Source organism: Rana temporaria, chromosome 8 (genome assembly GCF_905171775.1).
Source record: "Rana temporaria chromosome 8, aRanTem1.1, whole genome shotgun sequence".
Taxonomy (NCBI): Eukaryota; Metazoa; Chordata; class Amphibia; order Anura; family Ranidae; genus Rana; species Rana temporaria.
This window is the reverse complement of record NC_053496.1, coordinates 101,405,491-101,422,457: the sequence shown is the minus strand read 5'-3', so window position 1 is coordinate 101,422,457 and position 16,967 is coordinate 101,405,491. Positions and strand designations below refer to the sequence as shown.

The 16,967-nt window shown below is 42.5% G+C and overlaps 1 protein-coding gene across 24 annotated transcripts in view; it reads right to left on the bottom strand.

Annotated features, from left to right (window-relative positions):
- CAMK2G (calcium/calmodulin dependent protein kinase II gamma) overlaps window positions 1-16,967 on the bottom strand; it is a 322,552-nt gene that overhangs the window by 74,708 nt on the left and 230,877 nt on the right. For 8 of the 24 annotated variants that reach the window (XM_040320435.1, XM_040320410.1, XM_040320413.1 and 5 more), the window contains exons 13-14: window positions 2,738-2,776; window positions 2,244-2,306 (exon numbers count right to left, since the gene is read on the bottom strand). The exons of 8 other annotated variants lie outside the window; for them this stretch is intronic. In XM_040320435.1, the coding sequence (XP_040176369.1) occupies window positions 2,244-2,306; window positions 2,738-2,776 (102 nt within the window). The remainder of the gene's footprint in view (window positions 1-2,243; window positions 2,307-2,737; window positions 2,777-16,967) is intronic. 8 more of the 24 variants (XM_040320412.1, XM_040320417.1, XM_040320414.1 and 5 more) reach the window with 1 other exon arrangement.

The following is a 16,967-nucleotide window of genomic DNA, read 5'->3' as shown; positions in this document are numbered from 1 at the left end:
CAGCCAAATGCTTTTCAACTTCCTACAATAGGATCAACTCACGGCTTAGCTGTATATATTTTGCAATGTAATAAAGATGCCCCATCCAACCCTACCAAAAAAAAAAAAATGGAATCCCTGTGTTGTCCACATTGGCTTCATGTGGAGTCCCCCAGCATCAGAAATGCAGAAACCAAGTGTAAGGCTGGGTTCACACTGATACTACACGACAGTCATACGACTTTCATCCTACTTTGCTCTGCGACATCAGTCCTACATCCATCCGACTTGAAAGAACAGGATACCATTTTGATCCGACTTTGTGATAGTCTGACTTATCCTTTGACCAATCCCACTGTGAAACAAATTCCTTTTACTGCTGCTGTAATCACCATGTCGGATGTCAAAAGTCAGACGGTAAGGACAAGGATCCTACTTTGATCAGACTTCAATGATATTCAATGGGCTGAAGTAGGACCAAAGTAGTACAGGGAGCATTTTCAAAGTCGGACCAGTTAAGACGGCTCTCATAGGGAAACATTGATTTACACACGTCATGCGTCATTAGCTCCCAATGTCAGAGTTTTTGATGTACCAGTGTGAACCCGGCCCCAAAGAGGAATTCATTGTAGCACAGGCTATCTACAATTAAGGCTGGGTTCACACTGGTACGACAAAGGCTCCGACATTGGGAGCTCATGTTGCATGACATGTGAAAATCAATGTTTGCTTATAAGAGCCGTCCTAACTGGTCCGACACAAGTCAGTCTGACTTTGAAAATGCTCTCTGTACTACTTTGGTCCAACTTCAGCCCATTGAATATCATTGAAGTCGGATTAAAGTAGGATCCTTGTCCTTACCATCCGACATGGTGATTACAGCAGCAGTAAAAGTAATTTATCTGACATTGGGATTGTTTTGATTGGTCAAAAGACAAGTCGGACTATCACAAAGTCGGATCAAAGTAGTATCCTGTTCATTCAAGTCGGATGGATGTAGGACCAATGTAGGACTGATGTCGCAGAGCAAAGAAGGATGAAAGTCGTATGACTGTCGTGTCGTATCAGTGTGAACCCAGCCTAAAGTTAATATAAACCCAAAAACAAAAAAAGTATTACACTACAGTTTACCAGTGCAAAAATATGATGGCTGCATTTGTTTTCACCGTGTAATCCACCCAAATAAAACACTTTCTGACCACTACTGTATCTATAAAAGTGAGCCATGATTGTCGCCCAGGCTGGACTTTTAAGAAAAGATTCAGTTCAGCTCACAAGTGACAAGGATACTGCATTCTGGCAAGATCAACAAGTGTTTATTTTCGAAATATCTTACCCTGAAAAACAAAAACTAAAGCAGCCACCACATCGAAGGATATCTTTTAAGTATTGTTTTACATATAGATTACCTTTATTGCCCTGTAAAAATCATTTTAGCATGGAAATCTTCTTTAACCCAAGCAAAGGGTAGTGTGATCGTGTTAACATAAAAATCCTTGAAGCTTATGATTTTAGTTGTTTATAGTATAGTGTAATAAAGGTTAAAAAGGATATACCATTTTAAACACCGGTCCATACCTAGGAATCATAGTTTGAACAGAAGCAATGGCTAAGAAATTTGATCAATGTTTGCAAAAGAACAAGCCCTCTATGAATGATATACGAGACTTGCATTTATGGGGTGTTGGATGTATGTTTCTGCTTCTGTTAAACTGAGGACTGCAAAGTAAGATAAAGGGGCCAGTTAAGGGAACAACCACCAGATTTCACATAAACGGCTTCCTAATAACTGAAAAGTTCTCTTTCCTTTACGTTTCATGCTTGAACATCTACATTGTTGCAGCGTACACTTACAACTCAATTCAAAGAAATGAAAAGAAACACCAAGCAACAAAGAAAAATTCAGGCTTCAAGCTCAAGAACACTTCTGGTATTTCTTGCCCATTTCACTTCTCCTCTTCCCATAAGAAACAAGAAAGAAGAGAGCAGTCAAGAGATGGTTAGCATGCAGGGTAAAGTTAGTAGCAGATCCATGAAAAGAAACTCCACAAAAGGGTCAACTGGGTCTTCATGCCAAAAGTAATTGCTACAGGGCACAACAAGTCCTGCCCCTGAGCATACAGACACTGGCATGCAGTTTCATCAGGGGCAGGAGTACAGAACAAGGAGGGACAATAGGTACTGGAAGAAAAGGGAATCAGTAAGGACAAAAATCAAACTGAGGTATAAAGTAATTGGGATATGGGACAACTCATGCCACGTACCTTGCTCAGCCAAGTTGGCAGCGCTGGTTGCGGCTGCAACGGGGGCGGAGCTTTGCCTGCCAACTGATTGGACAAAATCATTCAGTGGGAAGAGCCGCAACAAAAGCCCATATGAGCAACAATAAAAGCAAGATGCAAGTCAAATAAGCATTAATAAAAAATAAATAAAAAAAAGAATGACAAAAATAAACAGAATACTGTGAAGGTTCAATAGACTTTAAATGCACATGTACATTAATTTCATGTTTGTCTAGAGAAGTGGTTGGGGTAGAACTTGCAAAGCACAAAAGATAAAAGCCAAGTCTTAAGTGGTGCTGGAGGAAAAAAAAAAAGTCAAATAGAATCAAGCAATAACACCAATTATATTTCACCCTCAAGCAGCGAGTGGTAGCCAAGATTGTATGCAAAGCGAGCTTCATTTCTCATTTAACTTCGTGGGAGGCTGAATGATCAGACATAAAGCAAAAGGATGCTAAGAAGTGCAACGTCCCCACCTGTAGTGTTTTCCTTTTTCTCTCTTCTATTACCTCCACCTAGTTTTCAATTATAGAAAACCCATTAGATGTAACATGGTCACACTACATTTGGACATGCTCTATGTGGCTTTGCATAGACACATGCTGGAATTAAGCACATTTTAATTACTCTTATGTGCTGAAAGTTCCCCCAGAACTTCTCAAGCAAAAAATATAAAGAGCAAAGGAAAAACAAAAAACTATTGCAACAAGCATAGAGGGCAGCAATGGAAGAAATGGATAGAATAAGCTTCTGATAAAGGAGATTCAGGGAAAAGTGAATAGTGGGAAGAGGAGGAAATCGTGGCAATAAACCATAGTGGCTCCATTGCAATTCTACCACTCCTGTATACTGGATTAAGGCACTGGAGGAGAAAGGAAACATCTTTTTTTACACATAGGTTATAAAGGTTACAAATGAAATAAAAATAATTAAAGACAGGAAAAAAAGAACACAAAACCTTTCATTCAAATAAGTTTCAAATGCAGCTTTTTAACATTTAAGCCACAGCTGAGATTTAACATTACATTTATTAAAGAAACAACTGCTTTTATTTAAAAAAAATGTATGTATTAATATAACCGGTCATTTGTGTACTCTATATAAAGCCTGCCAGCAAAAATTTCCAAAGCGTAAAGGAGATTCATCTCCATTGGTATCTGCAAACAGATTTATGTGTAGAATGGAAAACAAACTTTTCACAAAATGTATGATCGGCAACACAGGAACATTTTCTTACCCCAGTTGTTCCGATGCTTGTCTCCTCAACCCCTATAATGCAAATGTTCTCCATAACTCCAAATATGGGAGATAATGAATGGAAACAAATCTGGGGATGACTGTATCATCCAGAAAAAGGGGCAAAATGTATGCCAAAGACATGCAGTATGTGAGCAGAAAGGCACTGTGGGAAAGGCTGAGATAAAGAGCTGATGGGCTTTGGAAAATATGGAAGTATACTGTATACATTACCATCTTCAATAAACTGGCCACTTCTGGAGAGTCACACAAAAGTTCCTAGATAGCTCACCACAGTGGATCTCAGAAAGTAGGATCTTTTTTAAATATTTTTAATTAATGAAGGTTTTTTTTTAATTAACTGACTGTGGAATATTTATCCTATGTATTGTTAATCTAAGGAAAAAGAAAGCTTACAGAGTGTTTTTACTCTGTTATACACATTGCTGGCTAATAGGAATGTCAAGAAGGTAGGCTAGAGCAGGCAAGATCGGCTGAGATTTAAACCACATATGGGCAGGCTGATCGATCAACTTGGGTACAAGCCTGGCTGATTTCATAATGGCTCAATGGGAGTCCACAAACAACACTGAAAATCGCTCCCTTGGCCTTAGCTTTGCCTGTCGAAATGCCTAGAGATCGAGTTGCGACAGGTTGGTTTGAAAAGCTGCAACAGGCATGTGAAGGTAGCTCTAGGTTCCTGCACTTCACACTCAAAGCACTTTGGCCCACTTTCCCTTTGATGAGTGTGTTTAAAATCCTTCAGGTGACACCATCATATCTCAATGGACTGGAAATGAATGTATAAAGCCGCGTACACACGATCGGTTTGTCCGCTAAAAACAGACCGATGGACTGTTTTCATCGGACAAACCGATTGTGTGTGGGCCCCATCGGTTTTATTTCCATCGGTGTAAAAAAATAGAACATGTTTTAAATTTTTCCTATGGATAAAAAAAATCCGATCGTCTGTATGGAACTCCATCGGTCAAAAATCCACGCATGCTTAGAATCAAGTTGACGCATGCTTGGAAGCATTGAACTTTTTTTCGGCTTGTCATAGTGTTTTACGTCACTGCGTTTTGGCACGATCGGATTTTTGACTGATGGTGTGTAGGCAAGACTGATGAAAGTCAGCTTCATCGGATATCGGACGAAAAAATCCGTCGGATTAGATTCCATCAGATATCCGATCGCGTGTACAGGGCTTAAGACTGCCAAATGACAACTTTATTATTACCTAGAAATTCTTGGCATCAGATTTCATGATCACGATGATTTATAGGTGACAGATGTGGTCTGTTTTTACCAGTAATGCCTCATTCACATGTGCAGCTGAGGTGGTTAATCAACATTTTTAACGTCCACTGAACTGCCAAGTCAACATGGCCAGCGGCAAGATTAGTGCACATTGCTACAGTCCCGGTATGGTGAAATTTACATAAATTATGCTTTCGTTAGGCAGAATCGCTGCAAAATGCGACCCATTTAAATGAATGGGACTGCAACACAACCACATGTAATGCAACAGTTATAGCATGGTGGGCATTTAATGGTTCAAACAGGTTATCAAGAAATTTACATATTGCCTCATATTCACCTGTCAACTGCTTCTGAAAAGCAGCCTGCCACTGATCACCTTTCAGGGGGTAAACTCTATGTGAACAAGGCCTAAAAGAGGACTCCATGATAATCAGTTCAAGGTGTGGGCTTGTTAGGGGGTGCACTGTAAAAATGAATGGGCCCTGAAATCTTAACCTGGAGTTAATTTTGTAACTAATGACCACTTGCCATACACAATACAAGGTTGTCCAACTGCTATTAGATAGCGTCAGGAAGCACCAGTTTCTTGCCCAGATGGATTTGGCCTGTGTTAGGAATGTTCCAAATATAAATCCGGATGTGATGCTTGACATAAGCATCTGATCACATGCAGATTCATTGTGAGAAAGGGACACACAGTTGTCTAAAAAAAGGACATAAGCAGATCACATCCTTCAATAGATACAAACAGTTGGCCACTTTTTTTTTTTTTTTTTTAAATCTCCAAACATATCCCATTCAAGACACACGATACATGCGGACAGAAACAATCATTCAGCCTACAGATGAATCTTTAATCCAGAGGATGATGACAGAAGAATAAGTAATAACTAACTGAAAAAAGAAAGAGTGACATGCCTACAAACGCTTTCATATGCAAAAATCAGAGTCAGACTCCACTAATCTTTTCCTAATCTACCAAAATCCTGTCCAGACCTGAACATCACATGTATACGTCATCCACAGGAAACATTTTCCTGAAGCCCTGGCCCTTCGAAAGGTCAAACAGTGGAAATGTTAGGGCATGTGCAAAAAAAAAAATTGTATTATTTCACCAACCTAGGGCAAACTAATTCTCTACTAAACTATAAATGTCATGTAAACAACTGCCATTTTAAATGTGTGTGGCGAATAACGGCTCACTTACACCAGTGTTTCTCTTTGAAGCGCACTGGGCAGGCGTGGCTGACAGGCATTTAGTGGGTGATCCTGCCACCTCCTGAATGCCGGGGGGGGGTTCTACTTTTCAGACAGTCAAGTGGATTTTGATTGGGAATACCATGCAGCAACTGCAAGCTTTTTTTATACCACCCTCAGATGTAAAGCTTTACAATAGAGATAGTGGATAAACAATTGCTCTACCCCAGTATTTAACAAAAAATGAAGAGAATTCTATGGTGGTGGTTTAATGTCTCTGCTTGTATTGACAAACGCGATAAGTGTGAGCCCTTTGGCTTCCATAGGTTGGATAAACTGCCCATCAAACAAAGTGGCTGAAAAAAGAAACGCCTCTGCTGCTAAAAGGGAGAATCTTTCCCAATACTAAAACATTTTACAGCTTATGAACTTACAGTCACCAAAGCCTAACACATGCGTTCAACCAAGTTATTAAAGAGGAAGTAAACACACTTTTTTTTTTTTTTTTGACAAAAGACAACCTGCAAGACAAAGGCATAATGAGCTAGTACGCATTAGCATACTAGCTCATTATGAATTACTTACCTGGGATCGAAGCCCGTGCAGCGGCCCTCGTTCGCCTCCTCCGACGCCGCCATGATACCCGGAGTGACTTCCGGGTATCGCTACTCCAGCGCTGAGACTGCCCGGAGCAGCGATGACGTCACTCCTGCGTGGGAGCCGCCACCAACGGCATGATGCCGTTAGCAGCGGCACACTCAGTGCGCCTGCGCGTGCGCCGTAGACATCGGTGCTGCAATTTTTTGCAAATATCTCCTAAACCTTTTAGGTTTGGGAGATATTTCTTGCACCGACAGGTAAACCTTAATCTAGGCTTACCTGTAGGTTAAAGTTGTTGTAAAGGGTTTGTAAAGGGTTTACAACCACGTAAAAGCAGTATTAAACCCGAAAGCAAACATTTATTATATTGCAGTCTACCAATTCTTCTATTTTCATCTGGTGATCCAGCCAGTAACACTCATATTTTTAAAAGAAGAAGCTCTCTTTCAGATGTAGCAGTTACAGGTTTGGGACAAAACTATTTCCCACTGGCAAGGGGTGCTTACACTAATCAGCTTTTATGTAAAACCTTTATCCCAAAAGGAACAAAAACTGTTTGCTGTAACTCCTTATAAAGTATGAGCTGGAGTTTGGCTTCAATTTGTTAGCGTATCTAAAGGCCGGTACACACGGTTGGATTTTCCAATGGGAATTGTGTGATGGCAGGCTGTTTCGGAAAATCCAACCATTTGTATGCTCCATTGGACAACTGTTGTTGGATTTTCCGTTGGATGTTGGATCGCATGCTTTCAAATTTTCCGCCAACAAATGTGTCTTGTCGGATTTTCCGATCGTTTGTACACAAGTCCGTCTGAGAAAATTCCAAAGTACAAACACGCATACTCAGAAGCAATGCTAACCATAACACAACATTAGCAGAAGTTGCCCAAAGGGTGGCGCTAAAGAGCTGAAAAACATTGCAGTTTCGTGTTTATTGGCCGACAATTCTTTGCCATTTGTATGCAATATAAATTCACGGCCAAGGCCCTTCAGGCAAAAGTCCTACGCTTTGTCCGATGGAAATCCAATAGTGTGTAAGAGGCTTAAGTATGCTAGTCCATCTAACACTGCCCTAACCCCCAGACTAACAACGCTGCAATTCAAAGCTGCCCCACTGTGCTCCTCCATCCAGACTGGAAGCACTCTAATACACAAGGTGTGTTACTGGCCAGATCACCCGAGGGGGGGGGGGGGGGATTGGGGAAACAAACGCCACACCTAATGATTGGTAAGCTGCAACATATCACATTTTTGGGTTTGCGTTTAATACCACTTTAAGTTGTATAGACCCCTGGTGTCCAGCCTGCTGCCTGAGGGCCACATGCAGATCATCACTAGTTGCTGTGTGGCCCTTTACAGATCTAAGTAGTCAGTAGGGGAATCAATTATATGTAAAGAGGCTTTAAGGACAGTAATCTCTAGCAGTCACATGTAGCATACACCCCGTCTGTACTGTCTATTCACTCTCCAAGCACCCATGTTTTATGTCTGCAGTCTCTGACCATCACCTCTAGTGGATCTGAAGTCTGAGTCTTCTGTTGAATACTTACCATTATGGCCTCATGTTCACTGGGTCTCTTCTAAATGCTTTTCTCCTCGCAGGAGAAAAGCCGCTGCAAAAATGCCCCTAAACCACATTTTTTCAAGCGTGCTTAGGCGCGACAAGCAATTGGGCATTTATTAATTTCATTGGCCAGAATATTAAATTTATTCTGCCTATTGAAATGCTGGCATAGCGTTAACGCCCACTTATCCATGTTCAGATTCACCAGGCATTTTCTTATGCTCAAAAGCTCCTCTCCTGAATGCACAAGTGATGGGTTATTTTTTTTACTGCCTCTAAACACCCTATAGTGTGGCTGGGCTCATCGATTAACATGAAGGGGGATTTACAAACAGGGAAACAAAAGCTCAAAAGCAGCAAACACTGTAGCTGCTGACTTTGAATAAGGACACTTAGGCCTTGTACACACGAGCAGACATGTCCGATGAAAACGGTCCGCGGACCGTTTTCATCGGACATGTCTGCTGGTAGCTTTTGGTCTGATGTGTGTACACACCGTCAGACCAAAATCCCCGCGGACAGAGAACGCGGTGAGGTATAAGACACCGACGTTCTCTAACACGCAAGTTCAATGCTTCCACGCATGCGTCGAATCAATTCGACGCATGCACGGGATTTCGGGCCGCTGGTTATACGTCATAACCAGCGGACATGTTCCCAGCGGACAAGTTTCTTAGCATGCTAAGAAACTTTTGTCCGCTGGAAACCTGTCCGCTAGGCCGCAAAACTGTCTGCTAGGCCCTACACACGGTCGGACATGTCCGCGGTCCAGTCTCAGCGGACATGTTCGGTCGTGTGTACAAGGCCTTACCTGTCTAGGGAGCCCGCAATGTACCCCCTGCCCGAGGCCAATCCGTCCATCAGATCGGGTGCCGGCACCGCCATTCCAACTAAGGGAAACCGGCAATGGAGCCTCGCGGCTTCACTGTTGGTTTCCTACTGCACGTTGCTTTGTGAATGGTCATCTGTCTTCTGGGACACACACAGGTCCAAGAAGACAGCGTGGAAGCTCGCCGCAAAAGAGAATGTGGCGTCATGGGCCGCGGCCCGGCTAGATCGGAAGTACAATCGGTACTTCAAAAAAAGATAAGAAAGAAAAAAAAACACGTTTTAATATCCAAAAACGATGTGTTGAGAGGTGGTCTTTCGTTTAAGACCACTACTCAAAAAAGGGTGGAACGTTGCTTTAAGGCAAGTCAATTTTTTCTTGTCTGTGTATAGATCTGAAGTGGCGTATGAAGATAGATCTACATTAACACCACAGATCCTCTTTCTATATCTCCACAAGGCTACAGTATTCTCTTCACTTACCATCAATAGGATCTTCAATCTTTTAAAAACATTCAGAACAAAAAATGCAGGCTTGTGTAGATATATACTTTCCATTAAAGAAAGATCCGATTAGAAAATAATATAAGATTATATATAAAATATATAAGATTATCTTATATCCTAAATGTATTTCAGAACAGTGCTTGTGTTACTGCAGGCATGCACTGACAGTACACAAATGCTTCAGACTTTCTAAGAAAAATTCCATTGAATGTTAGGTCATGGAAAATATTAAAATCCATGTTCCTTAAGCTGCATGTGCCAACGACAAAAATAAAACAGGTGGGAATGAATGTTATACTCACTGTGGTTCAGTAAGGACTACTGCATACTAGAAAACTAGACTATTATCTAAAAAGCTTGCTATTTATGTGCGGAACATAAAGCCTAAAAACCAAATTGTTTGGCAGCAGGATCGTCTCATAAGTCAGGAACAAAGAACTTGTTGAAAAGAAGACCTGATGTATTGAGGTCTTTCTACTATTGCCGCGTACACACGATCGGTCAAACAGATGAGAACGGTCTGATGGACCGTTTTCATCGGACCAAACCGATCGCGTGTGGGCCCCATCGTTTATTTATCCATAGGTTAAAAAAAAGCAATCTTGTTTTAAATTTAACCGATGGATAACCAACCGATAGAAAAAAAAAACGATCGTTTGTAGGCACGTCCATCGGTTAAAAATCCAGGCATGCTCAGAATCAAGTCGACGCATGCTTGGAAGCATTGAACTTCGTTTTTTCCAGCACTTCGTTGTGTGTTACGTCACCGCGTTCTGACACAATCGGTTTTTTTAAACCGATGGTGTGTAGGCACGACTGACCATCAGTCAGCTTCATCGGTTAACCGATGAAAACGGTCCATCAGACCGTTCTCATCGGTTTGACCGATCGTGTGTACGCGGCATGAGAACTGGAGCTACGTCCCGCAAAAACTACTCTGAATCCTATTGCTGACTGTGAGGAGATAATACCAGGCTCAGATCTCTAAAACGTTAGATAACCGTTTAAATGAACGGTCTACCAGACCATTTAAAGAAGTGATGGTCCAGCTATACCTCAAAAATGTATGACACAAACTAGTGTAAGGAACTTGACGAAATTACAAATACCTCCGAGACCCATTTGAAATTTATTAGAAAACTACTGTGGCTGCCTCTTTAATCATAAGGCTGGATGGAGTCTGGGCTGCCACTTCCACTGTTCCTCAACAAAAAGACCAAAGCCCTGTACACACGCTCGATTTTCTCAGCGGTAAAAAGTCAGCCGAGAAAACCAAGGAAAAAGTCGAGATGGACAACTGCCATGGAGCTTTGGCCGGGAATCCCGGCCGTGTGTATGCTCCATCGGCACTGCCTCAAAGTGTTTTCCATAAGTAAGTAGATCTGGTGGGAAATAAAACGCCGGGAATCCCGGCGGGAAAATAGGGAGCAGGTTCTCTATTTTCCCAACGGGATTCCCGGCTGTGTTCACAATGGGGGGGGGGGGGTGTGCTTCCGTTGCGGTGCAAGGCTACTTTTACACTGGTTCGCATCAAAACTGCCTGTAAAACGCATGTGCAATAGAGCTTTTGCTGCGCGTTGTCATGCGACTCAAAAATTGGACCAACAGTGCTTAGCGTGTGCGTTTTTTAGGCGCTTTGATGCGGATCCTATTCATTTCAATGGGAAGGAGCGTTTTTTCTTTCTTTTTTTTAGCTCACCAAGCATGGTCCAAAAATGCGGATTTTGTATACCGCAACGGAATTGCACTGCCCCCCATTGTGAACACATACATAGAATTTAAAGGGAAGCATTTTTCTGGAGCTTTTTGGACGCCTAAACGCAATAGAGCTTGAAAAACTCCTCAGTGTGAAAGCAGCCTAAAAAAAAATTAAAAGTCAGCAGCTACAAATACTGCAGCTGCTGACTTCTAATATTAGGACACTTACCTGTCCAGGGCGCCCGCGATGTCGGCAGCCAAAGCTGATCTGTCGCTTGGCTCTTAGGTGCTGCCGCTGCCATCTTTAGTAAGGGAATCAGGAAAGTGAAGCATTGTGGTTTCATTTCCTTGTTCCCTACTGTGCATGCGCGAGTTGCGCTGAGCGATCCCACTGTCCCCGCTGTCTTCCAGAAGACAGCAGGGGGGGCTGGGGGGGAGTAGGCACCGGACGTGGTGTAGGTCACCGTGGTGATCTATGCCCGGAAGTGGGAGCAAATACCTGTATTACACAGGTATCTGCTTCCTCCTCCCCCTTACAGGTGTCAAATGCAACACCGGAGGGAGGAAGGATTCCGAAAAGCGGAAGTTCCATTTTTGGGTGGAACACCGCTTTAAATGAGGTCACTCAGGATTCTCAGTGACAAAGTTAAATGATCACAGTTGGGAATCAGTTAGTGGTGGGAGTGTGGTGGTACAGATCGTGGATTGACTGACCCTTATGATTGATGGGATTATCTGGCTGCGACTAAAACTGGATTTACTCCTAGGGACATTATAAAAGGATAAACTCATCTTTATTTTGTTTATAAATTCCATCTCCCTTATGTACCAATATAATTTTTTTTGCAGAAATAACAAAAATGATTTATCGCCACATCCTTACATTGGAGATACTATCTGTCCAATCACTCTGTATCCAATCAAGCAGGCCCTTGCACTACATAGGTGATGGTAGATCTAAAAGGAGATTGTACAATCAGATTGTATAGTGTATGGTAAGCTTTAAAAACCCAGGGCACACTTCTCCCGTTTCAAATTACTTATTCACATGGGCCGTTATCTGATCACTCGGCTCCTACACACTCTGCCAAGTGAACGATCTATGGCTGTATTTAGTGAGACCGAAATTCAGTGATTGTATAGAAAAAAACGTGCACCTGGCAAGGGGTGTCAGTGATCTGCTGGGGTAAGAGGGTTGATAATGCAGGGTGTGTGCTAATGGGGTCAGCATGTAAAGTCCTTCCTGTCATGACCCAAAGTCTGTCTAGGAAGAATTGGAGACTTTTTTATATACAGCCAGCTGGACACCAAGGGAAGGGGTGTGTAAGATAAATAAAAAGATTTTTTTTTTTTTATTTCTGCAAAAGTACTACATTAAATGGTATATTGGTACATATAGGAGCTGGAATTTGGGGGGGGGGTGAACTCATAATTTAAACCTTATTTTAAAAGCTGCACGTATGTTTTTTTTTTACTTTTTACTCTTTGTAGGAATTGGTAAGGGGTACTAATGTACTCATTCCCCTAGAATTTAATAAAGGGGAATTCCAGTCCAACCCCCATCTCTTTTTCGGGGCGGGGGCCTTTTACCTCAATATTAAAAGGCTCTTATCAAGCGCAGCTGACTATGACGGCCCTTTCTGCCATTTATAGAAACTGTACAACAGCTTCAATAAATATAATAGAATCTATAAATGTAGGGGGCAGACCCATCAATCATCCACCTGTCCTTCATTCATAGATCACGTTTCATTCATGGAAGCTGCAGTAGTACAGGGCAGAAAGTGGGGCATAGTTGGGCCCCTCTTGACGAGAGCTCATGAGAGCCCTTTAGTTCTGTTAGCCACTGTTGCATCAGAAGATTACGGCATCAAGGGTGGAAAAGGGGCATTGGAGAAAGAAGATTTGGGGGAACGGGGGCACTGGAGAAGGAAGATTTTGGGGAACGGGGGTATTGGAGAAGGAAGATTTTGGGGAACGGGGGTATTGGAGAAGGAAGATTTTGGGGAAAGGGGGCATTGAAGAAGGAAGATTTTGGGGGAAAGGGGGCATTGGAGAAGGAAGATTTTGGGGAAAGGGGGCATTGGAGAAGGAAGATTTTGGGGAACGTGGGCATTGGAGAAGGAAGATTTTGGGCAAATGGGGCATTGGAGAAGAAAGATTTTGGGGAACGGGGGCATTGGAGAAGGAAGATTTTGGGGAACAGGGGCATTGGAGAAGGAAGATTTTGGGGAACGGTGGCATTGGAGAAGGAAGATTTTGGGGAACGGTGGCATTGGAGAAGGAAGATTTTGGGGAACGGGGGTATTGGAGAAGGAAGATTTTGGGGAACGGGGGCATTGGAGAAGGAAGATTTTGGGGAACGGGGGCATTGGAGAAGGAAGATTTTGGGGAACGGGGGCATTGGAGAAGGAAGATTTTGGGGAACGGGGGCATTGGAGAAGGAAGATTTTGGGGAACGGGGGCATTGGAGAAGGAAGATTTTGGGGAACGGTGGCATTGGAGAAGGAAGATTTTGGGGAAAGTGGGCATTGGAGAAGGAAGATTTGGGGGAAAGGGGGCATTGGAGAAGGAAGATTTTGGGCAAATGGGGCATTGGAGAAGGAAGATTTTGGGGAACAGGGGCATTGGAGAAGGAAGATTTTGGGGAACGGGGGCATTGGAGAAGGAAGATTTTGGGGAACGGTGGCATTGGAGAAGGAAGATTTTGGGGAACGGGGGTATTGGAGAAGGAAGATTTTGGGGAACGGGGGCATTGGAGAAGGAAGATTTTGGGGAACGGGGGCATTGGAGAAGGAAGATTTTGGGGGAAAAGGGCATTGGAGAAAGAAGATTTTGGGGAAAGGGGGCATTGGAGAAGGAAGATTTTGACGAAAAGAGGACACAGCAACACAAGGAACCCATCGCACTGAAGAAAAGTAATATCTCCCTTGCGCTGATTTTTTATTCTAGGTAAACTTTGGTTTTAAATAAATGTACTCTAGTATACATACAATAGGCCACTGATTTATTGCATCAATATGCACTGTAGAGAGTTTGAAGCTTGTGTAAAGACTACTTGTATGTTTATAAATACATGAATAAGACCGCATTCACACTTTTGATTAGGGCTATAGAGTGGATTCCAGTGGTAGAAATCTGAGAATTCCTACAGCCAGAATGACAAGCGTTTGTACACAAAACAATGACAGGGTGACAGTGTCTGCAGCTGTTTGCACATCCAGTGATTAGCTTCAAATAGGGCAAAATGTTCATCCCTGGATGCAGTCTGTGTCCAGGGAGATCATCTGCACCTAACCACAGGAAATCGGTGGATGTCCGATTCCATCGGAACAGCCACAGACAGCTGCGGCTGCTCCCAGCCTGTCATTGCTTTTTACACGCTGAGCAGCCACAACTATTCGCAAACCCCATGACATTCTGGCTGCAGGAATCCTCCAATTCATGCCACAGGAATTAACACTGTAGCCCTTTTGGCAAGTGTGAATGAAGAACACATCTAATTTCTTCTGTTTTTCTAAATATAGCATACGCATTAAACGGCTGGGGCCTTCGCTACATCCTATTCAAAAGAACCCTGTCAAAAAAAAAAGAGTTTCATTAAAAAACAATGCTGCAAAAACTGAAGGCCTCTACGAAGCCTTTCTTGAAAACCACACTGGTACTGACTTTCTAACACTTCAGAGAAAAAACATGACACATTTTGTGGTTTTCTATCTGTAAGGCAAGCCAAAGATAATTAAGCATATCCAAAAACTCACTTTGGTTAGTATTAGCTCTATGTAAATAGAAGTTCTCAACACTCCAGCATCTTACTTGGGAAACCCTACATGCATGAATTGTCTTTGGCCTTGTGACACCAGCACAGTAAACCTGGGTGCTATGTAAAGTGCTTGCTACATTCTGTATTAAATACTGCCTGCACTAATACAAGTCACTATCACTGAAAACCACCAGTCACTTACACATGCACCGCTCTGCTTTGCAGGCACTTCGGCAGCCGTGCCCATTCGTTTCAATGGGCAGGGGTGGTGGAGGAGCGGTGTATTCACCGCCCGAAAGATGCTGCTTGCAGGATTTTTTCCTAATGTCCTGTAAACGCACTTCTTCAGTGTGAAAGTACCCGGGCTCTCACACTGTGGCTGCAGGGGAGGCATTTTTTTTTTTAGCTCTTTAGCGTGTGTAAGGGGTCGAAGCCTGCTGCATTAAAAAAGTTAGGAAAGAGTTAACCTTTTTCTGCATAAATAGGAAAGCTTACTCAGAGACTTAGTTTCACACCAGAGCAAATTTCAGCTTGAAGCTCTAAAACGCTCATTTTGCCAAATCCTATTTATTTCAATGGCCCCTGTTCCCGTCTGAACATTCTGTTGCCTGAAGCAAAAAACCTGTCGCTCAAAAAAGTACATGAACTTCTTTTTGGCAGATTACAAGTGGTTTTGGCCCCTAAATGCCTGAAAACACATGACTTGAGCGTTTTACAATAGCTTTGTTGTGCGTTTTCTGCTCAAACGGCAACTCTTCTTCACACCTAGTTTTCTCCCCTTAGTGCTTTCTATTGGCTAAAAAAAATGCAGAAGCTGTAAAATGCTTGTAATATGTTTCTTAAATGATTGCAATACACTTCTAAAAATGCTCAAAAACTCTCAAATAAAAAACGCTTGAAAGTCGATCCGCTCACATGTGAATGAAGCCTTACAGCCCTCAACTCACCAAGGCCTGGTTCACACCTATGCATTTTTTGTGCGTTTTCACTTTTGCAGAAACACACTACAGTCAATTTAACATTGTTTCCTATGGGTCATGTTCACATCTGTGCATTTTATGGAAAAGGCCAGGAATTTTCTGTTTTTCAGTTCCATAGACTTCAATGGATCAAAAACATGCATTGAAAAAATGCAAAATGCACCTGGAATATGCAAACTGCAACCTGCATAGGATTGCATAAGGCCTGACACTGGAGAACAATAAGCCTTGAAAAGAATTAGGCCTCGTCTGATATGAACAGTGCTGGAACAGACTACTTTTCAGGACAGGTGTATCTATGGCAGTAGAAAAAAAACAGAGCTGTGTTTATGCAATGCAAATCACAGTGAAATAGATTTCAGTGTAATAGATTTATAAACATATAATAAAGTCTACGTGAATAAGTAGAATAGTTGGAGATTCTTCTTTAAATTTCCTTGATAAAAATCGATCACCAGCAGCAATGTGAAACCTCTATGTGTAAAACCTCCACCTCTAATAATGAGAGCGCATACCAGGTATTGACAACCCCCGATCTCTAGAGAGGTCTATAAGGCAATGATCAAAGCCATCAGTGAAATCATTCAGATGTTGGTAGGGATACACCCCAAACATCGTAGACAAAAGTAGGGGAAAAAAATGCTCCAATAGTGTAAAACTTTTGAGTTATTAAATAAAAAAAATTGAATTGCACTTACACAACTGTGTAGATAAATTGGCAAACCGTACAGTATAATCACTGGCAACCGATTAAAATCCCCACTTCCGGGATCGGTAGGGACACGATTACGTCAGAACGCAGCACCTCCCTACGCGTTTCATCATAGATGACGTCTTCCGTGGTGCTGGCAAACGACTTAGACCCGCACTTCTGGGATCGGTAGGGACATGACGACGTCAGTATGCAGCACCGCCCTGCGTATTTTGTCATAGATGACAGGTGCCCAGGAAAATGCCATCTATGGTCAAACGGGTAGGGCGGTGCTGCGTGCTGACATCATTGTGTATCTACCGATCCAGAAGTGCAGGTTTGAATCGGTTGCCTGTCAATTATACTGTACAGTTTGGAG